General features: G+C 32.4%; 2 protein-coding genes across 2 annotated transcripts; both read left to right on the plus strand.

The window, feature by feature from the left end:
- Positions 1-244: 244 nt before the first annotated feature.
- Positions 245-3,566, plus strand: LOC138336660 (universal stress protein in QAH/OAS sulfhydrylase 3'region-like). The gene is made up of 4 exons (XM_069286191.1): positions 245-425; positions 1,784-1,867; positions 2,303-2,394; positions 3,099-3,566. Exons 1-4 carry the CDS (start codon positions 362-364, stop codon positions 3,291-3,293), a joined length of 435 nt encoding a protein of 144 aa, XP_069142292.1. The 5' UTR covers positions 245-361; the 3' UTR covers positions 3,294-3,566.
- A 4,312-nt stretch (positions 3,567-7,878) lies between these two features.
- On the plus strand, positions 7,879-26,859 carry LOC138336036 (ceramide kinase-like). The gene is made up of 12 exons (XM_069285301.1): positions 7,879-8,026; positions 10,902-11,177; positions 11,689-11,817; positions 12,227-12,290; positions 12,976-13,118; positions 13,633-13,707; positions 14,108-14,260; positions 14,543-14,648; positions 15,054-15,136; positions 17,491-17,696; positions 18,030-18,235; positions 18,813-26,859. The coding sequence occupies exons 1-12, from the start codon at positions 7,900-7,902 to the stop codon at positions 18,913-18,915; spliced, it is 1,671 nt and encodes a 556-aa protein (XP_069141402.1). The 5' UTR covers positions 7,879-7,899; the 3' UTR covers positions 18,916-26,859.
- The last annotated feature ends 257 nt before the right edge of the window (positions 26,860-27,116 follow it).

Consider the following 27,116-nt stretch of genomic DNA (forward strand, 5'->3'; position numbering starts at 1 on the left):
ATGTTTCCCATCTAATGACTTTTCTGACAGCTTCTATCGTAATTTAAATCATATCTGGTGTCAACACATTGAAATTATGACGTATAGTAAAGTACCTACTATCAGACTATCCTACTCTAGACGGCAAATACTATATGAGTTTACTGATTTTATGCCCAGACTCGTATATGTAGCATACGTGGTTAGTTTTATTTTTCATCCCGGCCCTGACATAGACATGACAATACATACATAAACCCTGTCGGACTTACAGTGGCTTGACCTATTTTAGTACAGTACAGGTATTTACAGGTGATAGAAGGGTCAGTCCAACAAAAATATATTTCTCGCTACTATACTGTGACTAAATAAGAATCGAAGTATGGCGGACTCTCCAGTGGTACTCGCTGTGGACGGTAGTGAACATGCTGATTATGCCTTCGACTGTAAGTATGGCAACATGTGGTCCTCTCTTATCTGTAACAAGGAAACATGTAAAATTCTGATATCTGCATACACCATACCTTCTAGCTAGGTTATAATGATGGGGTGTGTATCTGATTTTAAAGTCATTTATAAAGGTGAAGATTCGTTATTTCTTCTATCTTGCAGTGATGTTAATCCTATTATCATCATCAATACGATCTACAGAGGGACATGCGTGATCGTAACTTTTCTGAAATCTAACGTCCTGTGTTATGTTCAATGTTGCCACCATCCTGCATTAAAATTTATTCGACATCAATTATTTCTTCTATATATTATCTTTTTCGTTCTTATTGGGAGCTAACAAGTCTTTATAATGTTTTTTTTTTTTTAAATGAACGTAATAATTTGTGATGAAAATATTTAGGTAAAAATATAAACATATTTCTGACATGTTATACCTTGTTATGACATGAAGAGGAGCACAAACACCTTATCTATGCCCCACATACTCAGTACTCGAGGAGATATAATCACTCCTGTTATAACAACAGCGATAGTAATCCCTGAAATATCGAAGATTTGTCTAGTGTGAATGGAATGGACTAAGATAGCCATCCAATTTTGTACAGCTGTATATTGCTTTACCAAGTATAGTGTACGTGACCACAGACTTAAAGTCAAACTATAAAGTAAAGTTTGTTTGTTTGTTTGTTTGTTTGATAAATCCTATTAACAGCTATGGTCATGTAAGGACGGCCTCCCATGTATACGGTGTGTGGCGTGTATGTTGTGCAAGGTGGGTGTTTTGGGAGACTGCAGTATATTCATGTTGTGTCTTCTTGTATAGTGGAACTGTTGCCCTTTTTATAGTGTTATATCACTGAAACATTCCGCCGAAGACACCAAGCAGTAAAATAAAAGAGTAATTTATATGGCATTTATTTACACGTGGTATTTTGCATTGCGAGTTATGACATAAACCTAAACATCGATGCCAAATCACCCCAATATATATACAAAATAATTGATAAAAAAATAACATATGTAATGTATATGAAGTATAATACAGGTATTATATATGTTGATTTAGTACATTATGTTAATATTAGTAGTGTTCCATCTACGGATATCAATATTACCGGCAGACTTACTTCCCGTGTTTTCTGGAAAATAGATGCTAAAGTAATGCTAACTAGCTACCAAATTATTACGTTTATAAAATGTGTGCATTTCTCCAAATGATTCAATATTAAAGACACATTGATAGTCTACTGACACAAAATCATACTCTGGTAAATTGGTTGTCTACGGTTCAATTTCCATGTTATTGTCATTGTTCATAAATAATCTAGATAAAAAAAAATATTTTTTCCAGGGTTCATGAAAAATTTCTACAAGTCAGGTCAAAAGATCATCTTACTCCACTGTCCGGAATTGTATCTCTACGACTTCAACATGAGTAAATATATAGGCCTATATATTATTTATCCTCAACTTTTTTAGAGAAAAAATCGATGCTAATTGTTTTGATTATAAAATAAGATCTGCATTTGGTACATTGAATGTAAATTATAATGACATTATAACGATAGAAAATGTATATATCATGTATATGTAGATCTATAACAGATATATGCAAATAACAATGGTTTATTTATATCATAGAATGACAACATCTGGTATTTACACGATAGCAATGCGTATGCATAACATGTGAATGAAACATACAAGTTACTTTATTATATAAGTGTATAGCAATGACGAAAAAAGAATGATATCGCTATTAGCAGACGCCATGATAATTTGGCAAAACGATTCTACACAATAGAGCTGTTTCCAAAAATGATTATCTATCCTCTAGTTAGGATTAAAACAATGATATAAATGTCCACAGGTCCTGGACGGGTGACAGAAATGCAGAAGGAAGTGGCAGATAAGACCAATGCTTTAAAAGAGAAATGGTTAGCCAAGGCATCTGCTGCTGGGGTAAGAATTGATTGTAACATAAATCTATACACTTATTTTTCCTCAGAGAATACAATACAGATGCAGACTACGTTTAGAAATAGTTTCGTCCTTATAACAACTATTTGTTTATTTGTTTGTTTGATTAATTAACGTCCTATTAACAGCTATGGTCATGTAAGGACGGCCTCCCATGTATGCGGTGCGTTGCGTGTATGTTGTGCGAGGTGCGTGTGTTGGGAGACTGCGGTATATTCATGTTGTGTCTTCTTGTATAGTGCAATTGTTGCCCTTTCTATAGTGCTATATCCAAGCAACACACCCCACCCGGTCACATTATACTGACAACGGGCGAACCATTCGTCCCACTCCCTGTATGCTGAGTGCTAAGCAAGAGCAGAAACTACCACTTTTATAGACTTTGGTGTGTCTCGGCCAGGGGAGTTGTAACGATTTCCCTGTAATGGCATCTAACGGAATATTTAATTCATTAAAACTGTTTATCACGTGACAAAATAAAATATAGGCCTATGGTATAATCAAATGATGTACATAAAAAGAGTCCGTTGTGGACAAAATCGTAATTCGGGGGCATGGGGAAACCTCAACGGTGCTACAATAAAATTGTCACTAAAATGGCACGCTTATAAAATGCAACCATAGCTTTTGATGAAAAAAAAACAACAGTACTTACAATTTCGTATTTGCGTTGTCTCCTGTTTCAGATACAGGCGGAATTTAAGGTAGAATACTCCGAGAAACCAGGACACGCCATTGTGGATGTCGCCAGCAATGTTGGAGCGGGCTGCATTGTAACAGGCACGAGAGGACTCGGCAAAGTCCGGCGGACATTCCTTGGTAGCGTCAGTGATCACGTGCTCCATCATGCTCATTGTCCCGTCCTAATCTGTCGTACCTAAGGTTACATAAGTTGAGTTGTGACTTTGTACAAGCGACATTCTTGTGTTCAGTGAAGATATTACCATGTATGATCAAAGAAGTTTTCTGTTGCAATCGTTAGACTGACATCGTCATTTGTCATGTCGACAACTGAGGATGACTTCTCTGTCTAAGAGAAATGTGAAACAATCATCAACGGTGTTTATGTTTGTAATGCATTCTTCATTTTAGTTTACTCTCATGTGCGCATGTATTTGTATTTGAAACATTAAATCAAATGTCATATTTCATAATTAGCTTCAGTTATCAATACACGCAGTAGCATCTTCTTGCGCGGAAATCCTATTTCTAAAAAAAATATTTAAATGCTTTACGATTGCCAAATTGGGTCTTTTCTTCCTCATTTATGACCTCGGAAATAAATAACATTAAGACCATTTGACTAAATCTGGGCTATGTGTTCTTTTTGCCCCTCTTGATACTGCATTATTGTATTATGACCTTTTGTGGAGCATACAACTTTGATTCATCAGGAACGATTGAGCTCTTCTGCCAGGGACGGGTCTACACTAAGACATACAGTGATAAGTACACCATCAGCGATGCATTTTGTATTGGGATGGATTTAGTACCCACTTAAATATCTTTTGGTAGCAGTTTGGTTCTGTGGACAACACTACAAAGTCCACATCGGTTTCACAGTATTACCACGCATGACGAAGCCTCCCTATAACACGTACTCATTTTAGTGGTCATCTTATTCTTTTTTTTTTTCTTTCTTTTTTTTTTTTTTTTTTTTTGCAACAGAAATGCTGCGTTAATTAAGTGTGATTGCGCTTACTATTTTTATGTGAAGCATTTAGCCATCTTGGTGATTACGCGAAATCTAAATCTTCAAAATCTTCTTTAAGCTAAAATTATATTGCACCAGGTACGTCAGACTACATTATATGCTGACAACAAATTGGTATCCCGAATATTGGGATGACCATCGATATTGAAAAGAAATTAAAGAATGCAAAATTTAACATTTCAGACTATTGGGTCATGAAAATATCTTTAGATTAAAAAATAGATACTGTTTATAAGAAGTTCGGCACTGGTCAAGAGATAATCGAAATACATTCTGATATTATGGTCTACATTTGGCCTATTCTCGCCACATATTTTAGCAGCAGTGCTCAAAGCAGTCCATAGTAATGCATACGAGTTGGCTCCCTTCTCACGACAGATGATATTCGTTGACAAGTCATATGTCTACGGTGGCTGGGAGCGGACATGAAATGAATAAAATATTGCGTGCGAACGAAATGTTATTGCGTGCGAACGATATATTATTGCGTGGGAACAAAATATTATTTCGTGGGCATATTTCGTTCACGCGCAATAATATTTCGTTCGAACGCAATAGTATTTCGTTCCCATGCAATAGTATTTCGTTACCACGCAATAATATTTCGTTCGAACGCAATAATTGTATTTATTTCATGTCCGCTCCCAGCCACCGTATATGTCTGATAGTATACAAAAAAGTTACAACTTGAACGCGTTTTAAGTTGTATTGTTTCATATACTATAAAGTCCAGCAGGAGCACCTTCGTACTCCTATACTTCGAACTGCACGTTTGTATTTTTAAATAATGGTAAATTGGATAACGTGCCATCCACATTTATTGTATATTGAATGCTATGAAAGAACAGTTTAATTCTCTACAATGTCAATGTCAAAATATTTATATAAACAACTGCATGAACAACTACAAAATACTAAAATATCAGATAACCAGATTGAAGTGTTTATTTTTCAAGAATTTACTAGGCATCAGTATAATAAATTTTGTTAAATGTCACAAAATAAATAACGCTTTTGAATGAAAACAACATGCGTTTGAGACAAATGCTTACCTGTACAAAATTGGCGTTATAAAGGGAAGACTTGTCTGGTGTTTCATAATTTGATTTTATTCAGTACCCAAAAAGTTTCTAAAAGAGAAACGGTTCCATCAGTTGAAAATGAGAAAAGCTAAATCGCAAGTGAACCACTAATTAATTACGAGGAAAATACAGAACTTCTACGTAACACAGTCATATAATGAACAGGGCCTAATCCACACAAGGAAAGGAGATCACATAATTGGAGTCTTCTATTTTTAAGCAGATATAGCCGCCAAGTACCCCATTTCAAATATTGGAGAACTCTCTTTGGAGGAATTTTCATAAAGAGATCAGGAAAGTAAAAACATTGCCATCAACAGATACCATTGGTTTGTCATATTTAATTGTGTATACAAAATATATCGGTCCAAGGCTTTTAAGACAGTTGTACGTTCAGAAGAGACCGTGGTGAATTAACTAGAATGGACTTTGCATAGATCCTTCTTCATCTTTAGAGGAGAACGAAAAATCACACAGATAGACAGACAATAGGTCTCCTTATAAATTAATGAGTCTGTCTAGCGTCAATCAGAGGAGTCATGGTTGGTATAACCATCCTAAATATATTGCTCTTATATGTTATCTATGTTGAATTTTCTGCTATGCTGATCTTTTGATCGGGGTAATAGAGGTGCGTGTTTGTCAAGACGTAACGATTAACAAAACAATGCAGTCTACGAATAAAACAAATATATTATTTTATCGATAGTAAACACCTCAAATAAATTACGGGGAAAATGAAAGGATGACACCCCCTCCTGACGGAAAAAAAGGTGAGTAAAGTTGAAGACCAAGTAATAGTAAACACGTAGACATTTCGGGGACAAACGTTCGCTATTGGAAAATTGAAGGTTTGCTCAATAACATGAGCCTGAAGGCAATATTATAAAGGAGGTTGAGTTGTCATTAGAATAGGCAAAAACTACTACGATTAGCAAAGCAGATAGTATGGATGCCCAATAAGTCATGTTATACATTCTAAATGTTATCACGTTTGACATGCATGAGCACCAAAACAGATATTTAAGTATATGAAGGCATGCAATCAACAGTTTTGTTGTGTGTGTGATATAACCAGAATTACAGAAGGTAATCACCAGCATCAGAAAACGTCATTCATTTCATCAGTTAGACATAAGAAAATTAGATTAAATCGTTCAAATGTCAAGGATAACTATGTCATTTTGACATAATTTCGCAATGAAGCTGCATGGCATCGTTTGTAGGTAGGTGAGGGCTTTTAAGTTGGCCATTTTCAGTAAATTGGGCAGGGTTTAAAAATATAAATGGAAAATGTTAATAGAGCAATCATTGAAAACACACTTACATTTGTTACCGAAACCAGACCGTCGACAACTCATAACATACCTCATATAGAGCGAGTTCTGTGTGTCGATACCTCTGCTGTAGAAGACATTTTCTTTAGAGTTGAGTCTACAATGTATATTGATTTTTGAAAAGTCGTTTAATATCCTCTTGTAGCGTTTCCATGCATCTGGTTAGACCTCTAAAAAGATTTTCCCGCGAAGCTTCTTCGTCGTAAAATCTACCAATAATATATTATGTTGATTTTTTTTTAAATATTTTTTTTTTTTAAATGTAGACGAAAAGAATGCATTTACATGAAAATGTTAAATGTTAGATCTCAGGATTATATTCATCTAATATTTTACTTTTTCTTTGGGTTGAATGTAAAGTACATATTTTAATATATTGTTTTTCTTTCTTTCTTTCTTTTATTATGATTTTACTTTTCGGGAATTGTGTGGGGGTATTGGGCCGGGTGTGATGGGTATTAAATTTCGTAAAAAATATTGATGCTTAATTAATATGCCTGGATTGGGTATGATAGTAATTATTACATTACTATATTGAATGATAACAGGTCAGTTTAAGGTTGTTATATCAAAAGTGTCGTGCTATAAAGATTTAACATATGCTATATAGTGTTTATTTGGGGTTTTCATCTGAAATAGGTGAAATATATAAACAATAAAATCAAATCAAAATCACAAATTGTATTTTGCCATCAAAATTTATAGGACTGATATTCATAAAATATGCAAACTAATGTACCATAAAAACAGCATTTCGCGTGGCCGCAGTGATAGTCAAATACCGCGGCATTTAAGATGTACCGACGTTTATGAAATTATCAATTACCACATGCCGTATAGTTAATCCACCTACTGGGTCGCGAGTTCGAATCCCATGTTCATTTACCAATGCCCACCTCTGGGGCAGTTGGGGCAGCCAGGTACTGACCGCATGGTCGGTGGTTTTTCTCCGGGTACTCCGGCTCCACCAAAAAACCTGGCACGTCCTTAAATGACCCTAGCTGTTAATGGGACGTTAAACTAATCAAACCAAAAAACTTAATTTAATGAGTAAATGCAAAAACCATAAACTATTCCTTCACGATGGAGTTTGACAGGGTGGAGTTATTTCCCATTATTTATTCTTTCTTATTTTTCTACCTGTCTCTACCTGCATGACTTTATAAATTGATATTCATTTTCATAAAATTATTGTAGTTATAGAGTTGACTATGTCGATATTTTATCATTCAAAACATGGCGTCCGATTAAATTTGTATGTACCGTAGCTATAGACTTTTTATTCGCTTACTCGTGTTTAGTAATATTTCTCTGCGCATGCGTATTTGATCTACAGAAAGACATTGGAGATGAAATGGCAGAAGACGACGAAAATGGGACTTTCCAGTCCACCTTAGAGATTCATGGCGCGGCACACCATTTCTGGGAAAATATCTACAATCGGCAACCAACAAAAAGCCAGCAGGAGGAGCCATTATTCCGTAAGTGTCCGAAAACATTCAGAGAAAAATGTAAACAAAGATTTGGTGCAGATGTTGCAATTAAAATTTTCAAGCTGTCATGTTCAATTGAGTTACGATTGTTTGATAATTAAAAAGAGAAACTTGTTTTAAATGTTATAAATTCAGATTTCTTCACTTTGGTGACTTTGCAAAGTTAGCTTAAATGTACATGTAGGTCAATACCAATCACGATACCAATCATCAAGATATTGTCTATTGTCTAGCCCTACAGGAAGTTGATCACCAATATATTGCAGTGGTGAAGCACCAAATGTCGGACAAAACAAAACGTCCTGAAACTGTACGTGCAGATATATCGTCTGTTTTAATCTAAGAAGTTGACAATGATGATATACAGAGAAGAACAAATATTTATGCAATGCATTAGGCGTATACTTCAGACACCCTTTCTTCTGACTTCTGGTAGGCCTACTCAATAAGTGCCGGGCGGTCGGTCCGGACCGGATTTTAAAATAAAAGAGCCATGGTCTGAGTTAAATTTTGCCGGACATGTCCATGGACCTGCAAATTTTTGTCGATGACTGTTATAGTAACCCCTGGAGTATTGAGGATGGTACTGGCCATGCATGGGTGTTCTCAAATTGAGATACTCTGATAAAATGGTGTATATTCCTCAAGTACTGTATATATTTTGAATGGGCTTTCAGAAATAAAGTGGGGTTCTTTTTAGGGAAGGGCCCTTTAATTTATTTTCATTTTCTGTGCTTAAATGAGGATGGCATAAATGCAAACCCTACATGTGTCTGGTATGAAGTTTACATATGAAAAGACTTTTTTTTATCAATGTTTACAAAATATGGATTATATTAATTTCAAGTATGCATGTACAGTACACTGTAGTTCATTGCAGCATTAGGATATGCTTTTCAATCATGATTCATTGTCCAATTGATTAAGCTTTATATCTATTAATATGAATAAAATGGACAACATAATGTTCTATTTTTTCTAATTTCTTGATCAATATAGCTGGTCTACATATACATTAAAGCTATCTTTGTTTGTCTGCTAGTGTTAGTCAATGTATATGAACCTTGTGTAAACATCATCAGTGTTTGCATTTACACTGTCGTCATATATATGCTTCCCAACTATAGAAAATGAATCGAAAAGGACCACATTTTTTTGCTGCAAGCCCATTTAAATTGTATAGGACTCCATTTTATGAATTGAATTACAGTATTCAAATATATATAGTGAATTATGTTACAGGAAATACGTTTCCAATAGGCCTGCATGGATCCCGGATAATCTATGTATACACAGTGTTGAGAAATACATTTCAACCTGCTTGTATTGATAAAACTGCAGATCACAGTTATGTGTACTTTTGTAGTCAAGAATATATATATTCATGCATACATGTGTATTATATCGTATAAAGCTCTAGATTTAGTCCACTCCCAATTCTCCCTGCTGTCATTAATCAAAATTGTCATCTTTAATTAAGGTTCAAACCTGAAAATGGAGTAGATTTTAAAAACCTGAATATGGCGTAGATTTAAACATTCGATTCATGTGATTATAATTATACTGTCACTAATTAGTAATAAAACATAGATCAATGTAATTACTGTATACATATAGCATATTGTAGTTCTGTTTCTATAGCTGCCAATCAGTAACAAGTAATAATGTACACATACAGCTGTAATGATAGCATCATGTCTTCGGGAATTATATATGCATATGCACAATGTACATGTATTCATTTATGACTACATGTATAAATGTGATCAGTCAACGGATATATATATATATATATATTTATACATATACATGTTGTAATTTGTATAGACCTTGTATTGCAAGTAAGTCTGTTGACTATATATGTAAATTGCTACCATGCCAACTTGTGTATAATTGTAAAAAAACCTTATAATTAATTAAGTATCCTTTAGGCCTGTGAATTAGTTACCATGTACTATCCCTCAATTACTACATAATTGTTTAATAACAATGTAATTTCTATTAGCAGAAAGAGGTTTTTGTACCAGAATAAGTAATATATATTCTCTTCTGGTATATATGTTGAGAATATATTGTTGACTAGTACATTAAGTGTCTTTCTCACTTTCTGTCTATGCCCATGCTATGACCAGGCCAGCACCCTTTTAAGCTTCCTAATATAACTTTCTGTTTCAGTTTTATGAACTCTTCATCATCAATCACGTATAACAGCAGTCTTGCTCTCTGTTACCGTACTGCCTTTGGCTTTACTATATCATACAGCACTACATGTCATGTACATCATACTTAGTTTCAGGGCATTGTTTAACATGTGTATTGTCAATAGTTACATTAAGACAGTATGTCACGATGACCTATATTTTGACCTTTGACGGACATCACTATAAAACCTGCTTGTCCACCAATATCCCTTACATGTACACTAGTCCAGTCTACTAGCTAGCAGTACCAGAAGAATTTTTCCTGTAATAAATTGCCCTACCGGTATTAATTTCTTTAGTATAAAAAGAATCTTTCTGAAATATTGATCTAGAGCAGTCACAAACTACAAGACTGATCTTACAGAGGTTATAATAGGGGAATTTAAATGTCAAACCAGGATAATGATTATATAGCCTTGTGTTGATGTTTAAATATATGAATATATAATAGGCATTTAAGTTCTGCTCAGATATTTAAAATCACATATTTCAAAAACTTGTTTAGTCTACTAGTTTAGCCCTCTGTTAAATTTTTTAGTCAAAGAAACATTGTTAGCTTGAAAACTAATTTTTCATAGTCTGACTAATTTTCATACTCAAACAACACCATATTAATGTATTTCCTTTAATTTCACCTGATATTAATTTCTGTATTTCTTCAGGTCATTATGCCCATTGTGTGCCAGTGAAGGAGATCCTATGTGTGAACCCCACCCATGGAAAGTCATATACTGATGAGCTCAATCATGACCAGCGTAACCATGGTTCTCCGGTCTATATTGAAATGCGGCCCCTCAAGCCGCAGTCATTCACACTCAACTATGTCAAACGATCCTCTCGTTTCAAATGGAAAGTAAAAACGATCACATTTTCCACCAAGGAAGCCTACCTCTGTCAACAATGGGTGTTCAGAATCAGGAATGCCATAGACAAATTAGGTACCTACACATTAATGTTTAAGCTTAGCGGATATGATAATACAGATATAGGAAATAGCATTATCATTTTCAACCCAATAAATCCTTGGTATGCTTAAAAATACTGAGAAAATTGAGGGGACGGTTAATGGGAACAAAATTTGAATCTTTCATGAAATAATTCCTCAAAGAAAACCCCAGATAAATTTAAAAAAAGAACTAAAAGGTATATATCATTCATGCAGGCTATACGCTACAGTTAATAAAGTTTTGAATTTTTTTTCAAGTTGCCTGTTAAGTGAACACGAGACCTAGATCTGGAGATCTCAGAAAGGGAAGGGACACTTATGGTGTTGAATACATGATGCTTGTGGAAGCAATGATAGTAGGAGAACATTTTAAATCAAAATAATTTAAAATAAAATTGTTTCTCTTTTGATGATGAATGGGATTAATTAAGATGGATATGAGCATGCGTTTTTGTTTGGTTCCATACACGTCTTTGTGTCTCTACCTATGGATTCTTTGACAGGTTTGCCCAGGCCAGAAAGCCTGCTGGTGTTTGTGAACCCCTTTGGAGGAAAGAGGCGTGCACCAAAAATCTATTCTGAGAAAGCTGCACCTTTGTTTGAAATGGCAGGAATACGTACAGATGTCATCAGTAGGTTTGATTTTTGGAAAATTATGCTTGAAAATAACTACCTATATTTTTAGTTGAATTAGTTTAATACTGATTGGATGTAATAAGAAATGCTTTGAGAAAAGAGTTCAAACTTTTGACAAGGAATTCACGTCAGATACATGTATTTCTTATATCTATTCCCTTAAGTACTGGTATATATTTTGAGGTTATTTTCAACATGGATGAGATACTGAATTACAAAATAACAAAGAATAATAAAAAAAAACCTCAATAATTCACATGTTTGTTTTTTGCTGCGATAATTGTAATTTGAAATACTCTCAGATCTTCACACCATTTACTCACAATGAAATACTGTGGAAAATTAGGATATAATTTAAATATGTTGGAAAATTTAAATGTGAATTTGTGGGTTTTTTTTTTCTAGTCACCCAGCGACAGAACCATGCCAGAGACATTTTACAGACCTATGACTTATCTCGTGTGGATGGGTGAGTTCTAGACGTAGAAGTACATGTATTTACTGGTATGTGTGGTGCATATACTAAAGCAGACAGATTCTGTTAATCTGTATTCACCACAGCTGCTGTGGGATAAAGGGGGTTTACTGGATATATATGGTAACAGCTGTCAATGTATAAAATTGTGGTATTTAACTCATTCACCCCTGAAATTTGACAATGGACTATTCTAGTCATTGATTTGGAAGAGTCTAAATCTATCTTTAGTGGTGTATGTGTAAAACTTCATACAACATTATATAACGAGTAAAAATAATATTGTAAAACATGTACCGGTATTCAGTTGACAATTATTGAAAATATTAATATTTTCTTTTATATTATTATGTTGATAATTGTGTAGTATGGTACATACTATTTGTTTCCTCTTACGACATATTATTTTTAGCTTTTCTATTCTTATATATTTTGTATTGATTTTAATAGCTTAAGATTATTTTGGTCAATTTCACTTGGACACAACAAATTAGGAATGTTAGACTTGAAGAACTAACTGTTGTGCATTTAAATCACAAGTATATTAGAATGAGTTATCTTCACTTGAACAATTAATTGTTATTTTTCATAATTTTAAAAATGTATTAAAAATTGGCCCAAGTTTACAACAGTTTGAACTTCCTATCTTTATCAATGCTGATATACGTTCATTATACAGTGTGGTATGTGTTGGAGGAGATGGTATGTTTGCTGAGTTACTCAACGGTTTGATAGAACGTAAGAACAGAGAACTGGGACTTCCTCAGTGTAAGGATCAGGTACCGGCATCACCAGAACTTCGTATTGGAGTCATTCCTGCTGGTAAATCTCACTTCTGTGATCTTTTGGGAAAAATTTATTAACTTACTAGTTATAGTTGACCTCTATTTACCTAAACTTGTATAGTTTGAAGATCTTGTTTAAATCAGAGTATTTTGTTTTTCTCATCTACAATTAAGATAAAAAAACAACCTTTTTACCGTTGATTATTTCTACTTTCCGTTGATTGTTACATCACAAAAAATGATATCAAAATAGGATGTCACACTGTAATAGCTGGAACTATTCAATGGTAAATTGTACGTCATCAATGTTGTATTGGTATTTCGAAATCAACTTAATGACTTAAAAAGTAAGATTGCTAACTGTACATATATATAAATGGGCTTATGTTCCATAAAGAAATGTTAAATCAGATTTTTAATCTCCATTAAGTCATTGCCACTCATTGGTGATAAGTACATTAACAATACCAACCTTGTTTCCTGCCATCAGGATATTATGTATATAAAGATAATTGATTATCCATTTCTATGTGTTATTTACTATGTAACAGGATCTACTGATGCTGTTGTCTACACCACCATTGGTATTAATGACCCTGTGACCTCTGCTCTCCACATAATCATTGGTAAGTATCAGACATTGATATACATACCGTATGAGTACAAATACATCCTTTATTTTTCTAAATATGTCAACTCTGTTACTCCATAACAAGATTTATGTGATTTAATATTTATGTCTCCTGTTTTCTCCTGTTCCACTCAGAATTCATATCCAGGTAGGGGCATTCTGGTTTGCCAGAGTTACTCCCCTTTCTTTCACACCATCGGTACTTACAGAGTGAAACACTGCGAAGTAACTTTAGTAAATCAGAATGGGGCAGAAATTTCTAATTTTGATCAATGATTCACTCAGGCAATTATGTTGAATCATTTGTAAAGAACCATTAAAAATGGATAAATATAAGATTAATTACATTTATCTCTGTAATATTAATAATACATGGTATTGGTGTATTTCTGTAGGTGACAGTGTTGGTCTGGACGTGGCTGGTGTGTACTCCCCAGAACAACTCCTACGGTATAATGTAACAATGTTATCTTATGGTTACTATGGCGACATGTTAAAAGACAGTGAAAAGAACAGATGGATGGGCCCAAAACGGTATCATGTCTCAGGTAAGGAGCTGTAGGTACTTAGATATCATTATCCTAGTCTCTATTTGTCAAAGATAAAGAACATCATTTGCAATTAGAAAGTTGTTGTAGAATTAAAACATTTGTTTAATTTCTTTTCTTTTTTTTTTTTTTTATTGAAAAAGAAAATCTGATACATTTTAATAAAAACAATATCTATTCATCCATGTGTTTGTTTCCTTACCGCTATATAATGAAGTTAGTCAAACTTAAAATCTATTGAATTCCATATTTAATACATTTTGATTATTCTGCTTCTCATAGGTGTAAAGAAATTCCTCAGCAACAAGTCTTATGAAGGTGAAATATCCATACGATTGGCGCCTAATTCAGATTCAACCCCAAGGGACAAGACTGTTTGTGTTTCTGGGTACTTTTTAATTTATTATATGTTTTGTGTCTTTTATTAGATGCGTAAAAAATTGTTCTAACTTACATGCCAACCAAAAACTCTCTGGAGAAATTATACAATAGAATAATCTTTTTATTCAGATATATGTTGCTTTACATGCTAATTTAAAAAAGTGCGAGCTAGTCCTATGATAAAAAGTAAAAAAAAATCATCCCAATTATAGTTGGCAGTTATTTTTCATGACCATAGTTGTTGATATTTAACATAAGTTCATCTTTTCTACTTCAGATATTTCTCTTGTTTTTAATTATCTCCCCTTGATGATATTATTTCTGTCTTATGTTAATTATCCTCCCTTGATGACATTATTTTTGTTTTATGTTAATCATCTCCCCTTGATGACATGGTAATTTGTCTTTTTAGGTGCAATGAATGCCGACTTTCTCAGATGAGAGAAGAGGATATGATACCCACTAGAAACATGTCGAATTTACTAAATGATAGTGGTTTGTATTGATACTGGTTTTGAAAGTGGATGTATAGATTAATTTGACTTCTGAAGAGAGGAGTGATGAAAACTCTGGCACATATCAAAATTAACTTTGACAAATTCATGGTTATATCTGTTTAAAGGGCCACTACCTTTCCGAAACGGCTTTTAATTTTTAAAATAGGAATGTAAAACGAGATCAATAATTTTGTAGAGTCGCAGAAGTTATTAACTATACGTTTACTAGCACACTTATCATCACCTTCAGAACTGTTTAATTAGAATAAATAAAATGTTAATTTTCATAACGCGGGTCGTTTTATGTTTCCCGCCGTTGTCCTAAATGCCGCGCGGTAGTTGACTATCACTGCGCCAGACGGCAAAACAGCGAAATGCATCTCCACTTTTATCGTACATTAGACAGGAAATCTTGCATATGTTTGGTGTTGTAACCTCATCTTAAGCCATCGATATATATTTTCTTTTGTTATTAATGTTTTTAAGAAACCTTTAAATTTTGCTCCGGAAAGGTAGTGGCCCTTTAAGGATGTACTCCTCTGAGAAGTCAAAATTTTCTTGTATTAAACTTTTTTTCTCATATAGATTTTTGGAAAGAGGATTTCATACCATGAAAGAAAATGAAAGAAAAAACATATGTCCGTGTGCTCGTTTTTGAGCTACTGTCACTCAAAGATACCTAGTTGACAAAATATTGGATCTTATGGGAATTTTGCCGTTTTGACCATATACACAAGAGATTAAAGCCATAATTTCCTAATGAGATGTTTGATATGTATTAATGTTTGTAGAATTTATTTTCCAGTAGTCTTCTTTTAAAATATACCAGTTTTGATTAATAAGACTAATATTTTTTCTCAGAATAACAATATATGCTACCCCTACCCCTTAATTTTGAACTACAAAATGGCCATTTTTGCCAAATCTAACCCTTAATAGAAAAAGTTCTGGTATTAAACTTTTGTTTATATTTTGCATATCAATAGGGAAAGGGTTGTTCTTTCAAAATCAGGCAGAAAAATGGGGGGTCCGTGTGCTTACTTTTTTGCCCCACTTGAATATTTGTTATTTTTCAGTATTTTAGAGTAAAAAATAAATGTGCTCAAATTACCATTAAATGTAAAAATAAAGTGGAAAAAGTGAATCATTTCACACATTAATGCTCAATATTTTAATTACCACGAACCAAGTAAAGATTTACAGCAAAAATTACCACGATACAGCTAAAAATGCTGGTGCAGTGATGATTTAAGTAAAAACAATTTCAGTAAAAAATGGTAAAACTTTGGCTCTACTCAAAGCGAAAAAAGACACAATTTCAAAATGGCTGCCAAATGGGTCATTTCTTAAAATCCCTGTATAAAAAATCTGCTAAAGTTAGAACTGTAATTCTTTGACAAAATTTGCAACTGGCAACTTGCTACAGATATTGATAAATTGTATTTGAAAATCTCATAACTTCTTTGATCTTTGTCGAAACGAGACTTCAACGGGACTGAAACCTCAGAAGACTACATCCTTAAGGATTTTAAGTGTTAGTTCACTCATTCACCCCTGAAAACACATTTGAACTGTTCTAATTCAAAAGCTAGAAGAGTTCATTATGAATTTACAGGGGTCTATGAGTTAATGGTCACATCTGTATGCATGGTATTGAAGAAATTGATTAAACAATGAAATGTTTAACCAAGGATCATTCTTCATCTTTTTGATAGTAGATATCATTCTAAAAGAGCAAAAAAGACTACAGCATGTGGAGAGAAACACTTATACTGTAGGCAGTTATGAATCTAATATGGATTTCTAGATAAATTACTTTACACATGATCCGCCTGATATCCAGTGATTTTGCACGTGTAATATTTTTGCATATGTCACTAGTGTAATATGGCCTGGAGGAATTTTCATTTGCTGGAAATTCATTGTGACGTCAGACAGAAACAATAAAATGACATAGGATGAATGATGTGACCTCAGGATTACAAGGATGGCGGAACAAAATGGAGGCCTTTGCTGGATTTTCGGAATACATTTTGATGTGAAATTCTTTGTTATGTAGGTATTTGGAGTTATGTGATAAAAAAAGTATCTTAAAATTGTGTTCATTTCATATGAGATTTTATGAAACTCGTCTCAAAGTTTTAATTTTTGCTCGTCAAGGTTCGCAAAAATAAAAACTTCTTAGACTTGTTTCATAAAATCTCATATGAAATGAACACTCATGTAGATCCTATATGTTACATTAGTCCATTAACAGCAGTAGGCAGACATATTTAGGTAAGAGATTTCTTTTGAACTTATGGTTTGTTAATTTCTTCATATAAAGAAATTGAATAATTGTTTATGTTTTAGGAACAGATGGCTGGCATAGAATACGGGGGAAATTTAAGGTTCTGAGTAGCTTCACCATGAGCTGTCGTAACGCTTTAACACCCTACGGAATGGCTCCAGCGTCACATCTGGGAGATGGCACCACCGATTTGATGATTATATCAGAATGTTCGAGGGCCAAATTCTTAAAACATTTACTCAGATGTCAAGATAAAAATGCTGATCATGTGAGTCACCTGTGAAAACTCCGTTTTTGTCCCTTAGTCAAAATTTGGCATTAAGAGAAAAAGTGTTAAAACATTCAAATTATAAAGACTGCTCCAAAATGTCTGATGCAAGATGATTGGAAATATTTCAACATTAAAATTCTATTCACTTTGCATGGAATTTTAACCAAAGGATGCATTCAAGTTTACACCCTTCTTAACTTACAAATAGTTAAAACTTGTATAATCAGGAATTCTGGCTATCCTGGTCAAATATGCTAGTCCCACCGACATTCTGTTAAGACAAGTTTTATGTGACATTATGTAAAGGAACATGTTATATCTGTTTTGCAGTTTGACTTTGACTTTGTCCAAGTATACCGAGTGAAAGAGTTCCGATTCCGGAGTCTGCATGATCATCATAGTGAGGATGAAGATGATGGAAATCGGGCAGCAGGTGTGACCAGGATTAACCACACCCAAGGGAATAGTCTGAATCCAAACATAAGTCTCTGGAACTGTGACGGCGAGATCCTGGATAATACCAATCTTCACATCAAGTAAGAATCTTCTTATTTATCATCAATAAAGTTTGTTTGTTTTATTTCCTTATTAACTGTCAGGATAATTTTAAAATGTGTTCAGTTTAGGCGGTGGATGAAAGTTGGCATACCCAGAGAAAAACCCCTGACCAAGTCATTTCTTGACAACTACCACACATTTAAAACTTAATCGGAGATGAAGAATTACTGGTATATGTAATATGGTGGAGCCCCTTAACCATTAAAATTAGTCCATTATACTTCTTAAAACGAACTACAGTAATTGTTCTAAAATATACTTTAATATATTATAAAGTGTTATTTGGATAGCATTTTTTCATCCAATTCTTCACTCATTTTTTCATTTAATCATAGCTGATATTGGCTGTGAGTTTACATTAGTTTCATTCAATTAAGAAATATTCCTGTGAAATATATGTCACTATCCTCATATTGCAGGATTCAATTTTATTAATACATAATAAGAAAGTACACTATTATAAGCCATAGACGAGTATATATGTTGATTTTATTACAATGTCTAAAGGTTATTAGATTTACAATATCATTGTTTTATACATGTGTGTATTTATAGAATCCACTGTCAGTTGATAAAGATATTTGCCAGAGGTATTGAGGAGAACGAGATGTCAGTGCAGTGTCCGTCCTGCTGTAGTTCTTGTGAGACTGACAGTTAACCAATGGTATCATTATCAACGGTTGATGTATGTGAAATCCAGGAACTACTCAACTCAGGCTTCTGATGCATCTCACATCCACAAACAGAGAGAAAAGGCCGCTTCTTTTTTGACGTATCTCGCATCCACAAATAGAGAAAGAAAAAAACAGAGTTATAGTCGCTTCTGAAATATTTTAACTTTCCTCAACCAGAAAATTATTTGTAGAAGCTTCTCAATCATTAATTTATCACAAAAACTAAAAAAAGAATTGATGAGTATTTTTATTTAATGCAATAAAAATGGAAAGGAGAAAAAGCTCCCATTTTAGTAAAATCAATATCTTATATGATGGTGAACTATTCAAATTCTCACTTTGCTTCTCTATTTAAGATAAGTGAAAGAAGATTATTTTTGAATATACAAGTATTATTTGATATTGTAGGAATTTTCTTTTAGGATAAATTGTTGCTTTATCGAAGTAAACGTAAAGTTTTTATTGTATGGACAATATGAAATTTTGACCATGTCTACGTACAGGCATGATAAGATAAGTCCAGTTGTAGTCTTTCAGAATCCTGTATATCAAATTTTGTCGTTTCGATGTTGTCTTCTGAACATTTTAAATTAAAATGTATTTGTAAATATTAAGGAGTGTATATGTATTATAAAATTTATTTATTATTTTGGAAAATCAATGTTTTTGCTAACGAGTGTATTTTTACATTTCTATTTATAGTACATAGTTTCTATTGTACTGCCGCATTTCGTCCAGTGTCAATTTTCGTAGAGTTGATGGCAATATGATGTGGGCTGTATATATCTGTTGATGAACCATCAGTTATTGTTATGTTGGCATGTTTTGTGTGTAGGTATATTATCTAGATTGAACATACATGTAATGATGTAGTGTAAAAATGTGATATGAAGCAATAGCAGGATTTCAATAAACTGCATAAAATTTGCAAATTTGCCTTTTAAAAATATCTGGAATAAACAAATTGAATAAGTTTTGTATATTTTCGAACCTGTCTTAAAATCTTTTTTAAACATTAAGGACACGTGTCATTTTTCATATTTTGAAAGCATGTTATAAGAAAAAGAATATAACATGTTTTTATGTTGAAGCCTTTTGTAATATAATTTATTTATCTAAATATTTTAAGTTCTTACAGCATAAACATGCAGCCCATTGTTTCACCTGTTTTTCATTATATTTGCTTATTTATTTTCTAGCCTCATAAAACAAAGTTCACTTTACAAAAAATCTAACAACAACAACAAAAAAATTGTTTGTATTTATCATGAAAATTGATATGTTGCAACCTTACATGTGAATACACAATAATCACCAGCTTCACGTTTGTTTCTTATAAAGCAAAACTAATTTTAGCCTTTTCTTTATGGAAGCTATAGGAAGTGTAAATACTAAATTCACATATTTGTCTTGGAGAATACATTTTAAATAAAAAATCTTCTAAAATTATAGTACTTAAAAATCAGATCTTGGAAAATTCACTTCAAATATGTAATGTACAGTTTTAAAATTATAGTACAAAATAATATCTGATCTCGGAAAATTCACTTTAAATATGTAATATAGACTTAATACGAATTTATAGTACTTAAAATATCTGATCTTGTAAAATTCACTTTAAATAATAGACTTTTAAATTTATAGTACTTAAAAATCTGATCTCGGAAAATTAGATTTAAATAAACTTATATAATTTTAGTACTTAATAACATCTGATCTATAAAGTAACTATAGATTTATAATATTAACAGTCATTGTGAACCGGTGCCTCTAAAACATAGTCATGCTTAATGTTTTTCAATCTGTATTCTCCAATAAAAAACGGTGATTATGAACCTTTGCTTTTTTTAGTGATAGGTTGGGACCAAGAAATCATAAATGAGTCAAAAAGTTTCCATTTGGCTTCTATTAACTTCTTATTTTTGTAGATTTATGCTTGAATTTTGAAATGAATATGTCATTGTTTATTTTATGATCATGATGATTGTATATAGGTTGGTGTTGATCACTGTTACAGTAGCCGTTTTTTGTTAGAACACAAACCCAGATTTTCTAGATCATGAGATAAAATTCTGGTCTGACCGAATCAATATCTGTTAATACCATTATGAAGAAGTTAATTCAATGTTTTTTTCTAATGTCACCACTGCATTTTACTGTTCATTCGTTCCTGCCATTCATTCACTTACAATATCAGCAATACTGTTCTAACTTGATAAGAAATACTGTGATGTACCGAAAGGTAAAGGAAAGATTAGTGTACATAAAATGATATCTGAATAGAAAACGACACACGTCCAAGTGAATTAATTACTGTTCTCTATGGTCTGTTTTATATATCATGTTAGGAGTTTAGAATTCATTTTTACATTTAGCATAATTTGTCATAAGTGTGATATAATAATCATATAGAGTTAGAACTCCAAGCTCAATGCTTTAAGTATTTTATTGTTAATGACACATTTGATGATCATTTATGTTACTAGTAGATTTCAGTTTAGACACAGGTATTCAGATAAAACTGCAATGATTACTAACACCTAAAATAAAAATCAAAAATAGTTTTATTGATAGTGCATTCCTCTTGGTCCTAATAAATTACACATGTCAAATGATAAAAACCATTTTGACCAATTGTTTAAGGTATTTCTCCAGAGCAGGTGCTATTAAAATAGGACAAGGAGGTATAGATGTGCCAATGTTACATTTATACACTGATTCAAAAGTCAAAACTCGCCCTGAGCTTTTAAATCGTAAGATAATTTATAGGTACAAGATTTAATATAATCAAAGTTGGCATTGCTTAGATAGTAGGTTCTATTATGTAAATTTTGCTACAGAAATGTATTGCTTGATTTAAACTTGTTGTTGACATATGCCTATATAGAGGTATTTAGCAGTAGTTTAAGTTACGATAATTTTTATTTCTTATTTTTTGAGGGGATTAAAGTAATTGTGTGCTATTAAAGAGCAATTATCAAAAAATAAATATTAATTTAAGTAACAAATAAATGGTAACATTTCAAAAAAGTTATATAACTAGGTAGTTTGAAGATTGTGACTTTTGTAAAATGTATTGTTGTACATTTGATTAAAAAAATAAACCAAATATTAGTAGAAATTCAAAAAAAGTGAAATTGGTTTTAAAGATTGTGACTTCTGTATAATGTATTGTTTGACATTGTCACCTGTTATCTGCCACAGATTGTTATAGTAAGTAAAAGTTAGGTAATAAATGTATAGATGTTTTTAAGCTTCAGCATTTTCAAATACATGTGATACAAGCAAAATTCTCACCCCACACGGCTATATATTTCCATCAAGTCAGCATTAAGATATTTTATGTATGTATATTTCATTCTATTTTTAAATACATGTGATAATAGTATAACATTATTAAATAAGGCAAAACTGAATATGTAATATAGGAGGGGGGTTAATATTGGGGAGGGGGAACGTGGGGTTAAATAAAAAATGTAATAGGAAAATTCTTGTAAGGGGGCAGAGAGTAGGGGGTGGGACACTGTCTGAGAAAGGAGCAAAGCTAAGGGAGGGGGTGGGGCACTATCTGTGATGGGAGCAGAAGTGGGGGTGGGGCATTGTCTGAGGAGGAAGATAAGCTAGGGAAGGGGGTGGGGCACTATCTGTGATGGGTGTCACTGTCTTAGATATCTTTAGTTAGTTATGGTTAGCCTAACCTACTTTTGATGCTTGGGTAGTTAATGTTATTGTCTGTTGTAACAGTTAAAACATTAACTTAATTGTTTAATGTATAAGAGCATTTGACATGAAAGAAAAAAGAAGACAATTTTATACAGTGTAAGGGAACAGTAGATAAGTAGATGTCAATCAAACCAATTGATGAAATAAGGGGCATTATAACAAACAACTAACTGCCAACCTTAATTTATATTGTTTAATTTTATATATTTAGAAACTAGGTATTATACAAAGCTTAATTTTAAGCTTTCTTGTTTCGAACAAAAGATTACCTCACATAAGCAATATTCATTTAGGATAGTTTATGTTTAGGTTAGTTTATACATGTCAAGGACACAACTGAATGTATTTTGTATTATTGTCATTTCATCATTTAATATCAAACTCCTAACACAGATTTCTGCTGGTAGTTTTACTCATTCCCCCCTGTAGACACATTTGAGCCCTGCTAATTCAAAGGATGGAACAGCTCATTGTGATTTTTATGGGTGAATGAGATAATTTCATTATAACTTTCATCTGTGTCTGTGTAGTGCTGGGTCTGTGTTGTATGTTTCATATAAGGAGGGCAACTTAATCTATAAGCTTGCTTCTTGATGAGTTACAAAGAAAATACAATATACCGTACCAGATTTACATATCCAGTTATGTATTCACCAGTGTATGTCATTTTCCAGTGTATTATCGTGTAAGATTCATATTTTCATTGTATAGTATTTATGCCTTTTAAAATAGTGAAATCTTGTAGTATTTTGACGGATTTCTGTGCGACATTCCTCAAGCTGTGAAAAAAAAAAGTTTTTAAAATGTATCATTTTGCTACTAACCTGTAATATAATTATGAGAGTAGCTGAAAATTCATGAGTAATGTAGCTTCTTGAGAACTTGTTGACAATGTTCTTGATTAGATTAACAATACCTTAGATCAGCTATCATACATGATATTCCATGTTGTATGTGTTTCATTAATAAGCTTAATTTGCTTGACTATGTTGACTTGATGTTGATTTGATGTTTGGAGTATAAGTTTTCTTGATCAATGCACGCTAAATAGCTTAACCAATGCAGTAGACCATGAATGTTTACAAAGTGTTTATATATGTATCACTAATGTAGTTAAGGTTTTATATTCTAACAATGCAATTTACACAGATATACTTTAATTAGTGTCATAGAATCAATTTCAAATTATCTTTTTGCGATTTAAAAAAAAGTAATATTTTTGTAAAAATGCAATTAATTTGTAAAGTCATTCTTTGCAATACACCTTTTTTCTTATCTCATGGGAAATTGGATTTTAGAATTACTCTATTTGGAAATGGAATCACTTTATTGTTTATTCATTATTAATCAAGTTATTATTTGCTCACTTACTTTAGATTCAAGTTGTATCAAGTTTCATTACCCCTAGAAACAGACATTTAAAAAATATATATATCAACAGAATCCTGAATCAATAATCTCAGGAGAGACAACTTTTGTGTATTTTGACCCAATTTGAAATCCTCTGCATTTTCTAAAAAAATGAAATGTTCACTTTGGCGAGGCGAGGTGTTCCGATTGCTGTTACATGTCTTGATCCATGGGTCTATATGCATGTACAGGCAATAGTATGGTAATAACCCCTCGTAAGTATTTAAGGTAGTTTAAGGAAAGGATATTTATTTAACAACATGCTTGTATTGGTATATCAAATTTGAATGTTAATCTGGTTTATATTAATTTTAAAACCAACATTTAAATTAATGTATAATTAATTACCTATATACAAGTGTTTTTATAAAAAATAACAATACAGTACGTATACCTGGTGCTTTGTAATTTTAGCACAATGGTACTTGATACCACTAGTTTCTAAAGTACATTTTATCTTGGATCATTTGATGCACATTGTTTTGTTTTGTTTTTGACTTGTTATTCAGTGATTGTTTTGATGTAAATTTTGTTTTGTTTGGTAGATGGTTTCAAAACACATGGTAAATGTGATGTTGAGTTTCTAATTGTGTGTTTATATTGTAACTTTGAACTGCAGTGTATTTTATTAGCCATGTACATGAAGGTATATTTTGATATCGATATAACAAGTGTTTTTCCTACTACAAGATAGTATTTTTGAAATCTGATCACTTTTGATATGTGTACCATTTCTTATGATGATGAAAGATAAAAAGAAAATCTTAATTAAGTAATAAACATAAAATCTTTTTGAATTTGTGAAATACCTAATTCACCCATGAGTATAATGCAATACCTCCATAAAAGACAGATCTATATCCCGATTCTGTGGATGTTTAATAAGGATGTGTCATTCTTAGATTTTTACTTCTCTTTGATGAATGCAATATAGAGATTCATTTACAATATGTATTTACAAAATTAAAAAAAAAATAATAGAAATCATGAAGTTAACAAATAGTGCTTTAATTGCAAATATTAGTAAACCCTGCAAAAAAATATTTGATGCATGGTATCTTTTCACAGACCGATCAGCAAAAAGCCTGATGACTCTGTCAACTCATTTATCAATGAGAATTGTTTTGTCTTATAAAAAAGCAAAAGTACTCATAGTTATCGGCACCAAGACTATCTTTTGTCTTAAAGTAGATTGTCATCAATTAGAATCGGCAAGGTGTAGCTTTACTGTAGCCACTGTAGAATTTCTTGAATGTTATTAGACACAGCAAGGGATTTTAGAAATACATTCAAATGTAGCCTATTTAGTATTACTGGCTGTATGGAGCTTACACCTGAATACTATCTCAAGAATATTTAGATTATCTGGAATTGTTTATAATTACCTCATTTTAGAGGTCAGGCTGTACATATTTCTATTCTATTTGGAATTGACAAGCTTTTACATATTACCATAGTATTTGAAAAACTGTTGTTGATTTGTAAATCACTGAACAAATTTTTGTCAGATTGTGATTTTTCCATAGGCAACGAAAAGTTATCTCCCTTTGGTATTGTCACAATTTATAAATGTAAGTGTATACTTAAAGGGACAATTCAGTCTAAGAGAACATTAAAATTTGTACATATATCGGTAAAAACCCAGTTCTAATGGAAATTCAACCAGTTGGTTTTTCTGTGATATGTCAGATAAGCCCATGGTGGTGAAATGCATGTGAAATGTTCAAACTCGCTCGCTGTCCGCCATTACACATTGTGGTCGAACATCTTGTATGCCGAACTCTGTCCCTTGCTCATAGAGTGATGCTACTTTTGTCTAGAACTGCTCAAATCGCTCTAGCATTAGTGTGTTTACCTTATTAGGTGAATTATCTTGCCTAAAAAATCATTTTATCACCTCCACAGTGGTTATGTAGTTCATTTGTTTAACGTGCGAGACTTTGGCTCGGATATGGGTACAGCGTACATATTTTACCTGCTTAATCGTATTGATCAACGATTTATAATTACAACGGTATCAATTAAAATACTAAATAATGACGTGGAATTTGTCAATATTTTATGTTCTGTGTTTCATAAGAAATATAAAACAATACATTTATGCCATAATTTGCTTATTGGTTATGTAAAAGAATTAGTCTGAGTGAATTGTCCCTTTAAATATAAGTTTAAATATTAGTTTTGTGTGATTAAAATGAAAAGTTGCAGACAATACATAGCTTATAAAGGATATATAATATATTAGTTGTATTCTAAGTCAGAAAAAAATAGAATCCATTGCTCCCTATTTGGTTTGAAGCTGCAGCAACCTTAGAGAGTAGGTATATATAGTTGTATACTATGGTATGTCTTTGGTTTTTACTGAAGAGAAGAGATCACATCTAGATGGTAACTTTGAATGTTTAGGGACTTGACCACCATTGTATGTATAAGTATGTCATTGTATACAGAGTGTTTGCATATAGTGTTACCTTAATTTTCTGGAATGTTCTGTGTGTGTACATATTCAATCACAGATCTCTTGTATGTCGAAAAGTTTTTCAAGATTTTCATACCACAAGGCTAAGAAAACTGCAATTTGATGAAATTTCATGTTTTAGTACAATACATTAACAGAAGTACAGTTAAAATGTAGTTAGGTGCATTGTATTGGCACAAGTAATTTTAGACACTAGTTATATGGAAATTCTGAGTATGAATAATCAAAGCTATATCAATAATGCAGTGTTAAGTGACAATGAACTTATGGAGACTATGACATTATTTAATAATAATAATAAAAAGATATTTGAATAGCAACTATTTTGTGTTGTCTTTTTGTATCGAATTCTCTTTCATATATTTTCATTCACTTTTCATTTTCTCCCATGACAAAATTATACTATGAAGTTTTCCAACTTTCAGTCATAAATTCTTATTTGTTTGGTCAGATTTTGTTCAAATTTATTTGGTTTAATAACCCTGCTATCAAATTGTATTTTTCTGAAAAAGCAATTTGATCCTACAATGAATATATATTATTTGAAGGAATATAACCTAAGCAAAATAATGT

The sequence above is a fragment of the Argopecten irradians genome, chromosome 12 (assembly GCF_041381155.1).
Source record: "Argopecten irradians isolate NY chromosome 12, Ai_NY, whole genome shotgun sequence".
Lineage (NCBI taxonomy): Eukaryota > Metazoa > Mollusca > Bivalvia > Pectinida > Pectinidae > Argopecten > Argopecten irradians.

Bases quoted from the DNA above. Each gene is read 5' to 3' on its own strand.
- LOC138336660 (XM_069286191.1), top strand. From the start codon at position 362: ATGGCGGACTCTCCAGTGGTACTCGCTGTGGACGGTAGTGAACATGCT. The intron at 1,868-2,302 runs GTAAATATATAG...AAATGTCCACAG, and splicing joins TCTCTACGACTTCAACATGA to GTCCTGGACGGGTGACAGAA. The intron at 2,395-3,098 runs GTAAGAATTGAT...CTCCTGTTTCAG, and splicing joins CCAAGGCATCTGCTGCTGGG to ATACAGGCGGAATTTAAGGT.
- LOC138336036 (XM_069285301.1), top strand. From the start codon at position 7,900: ATGGCAGAAGACGACGAAAATGGGACTTTCCAGTCCACCTTAGAGATT. The intron at 8,027-10,901 runs GTAAGTGTCCGA...GTATTTCTTCAG, and splicing joins GCAGGAGGAGCCATTATTCC to GTCATTATGCCCATTGTGTG. The intron at 13,119-13,632 runs GTAAATCTCACT...ACTATGTAACAG, and splicing joins TATTGGAGTCATTCCTGCTG to GATCTACTGATGCTGTTGTC.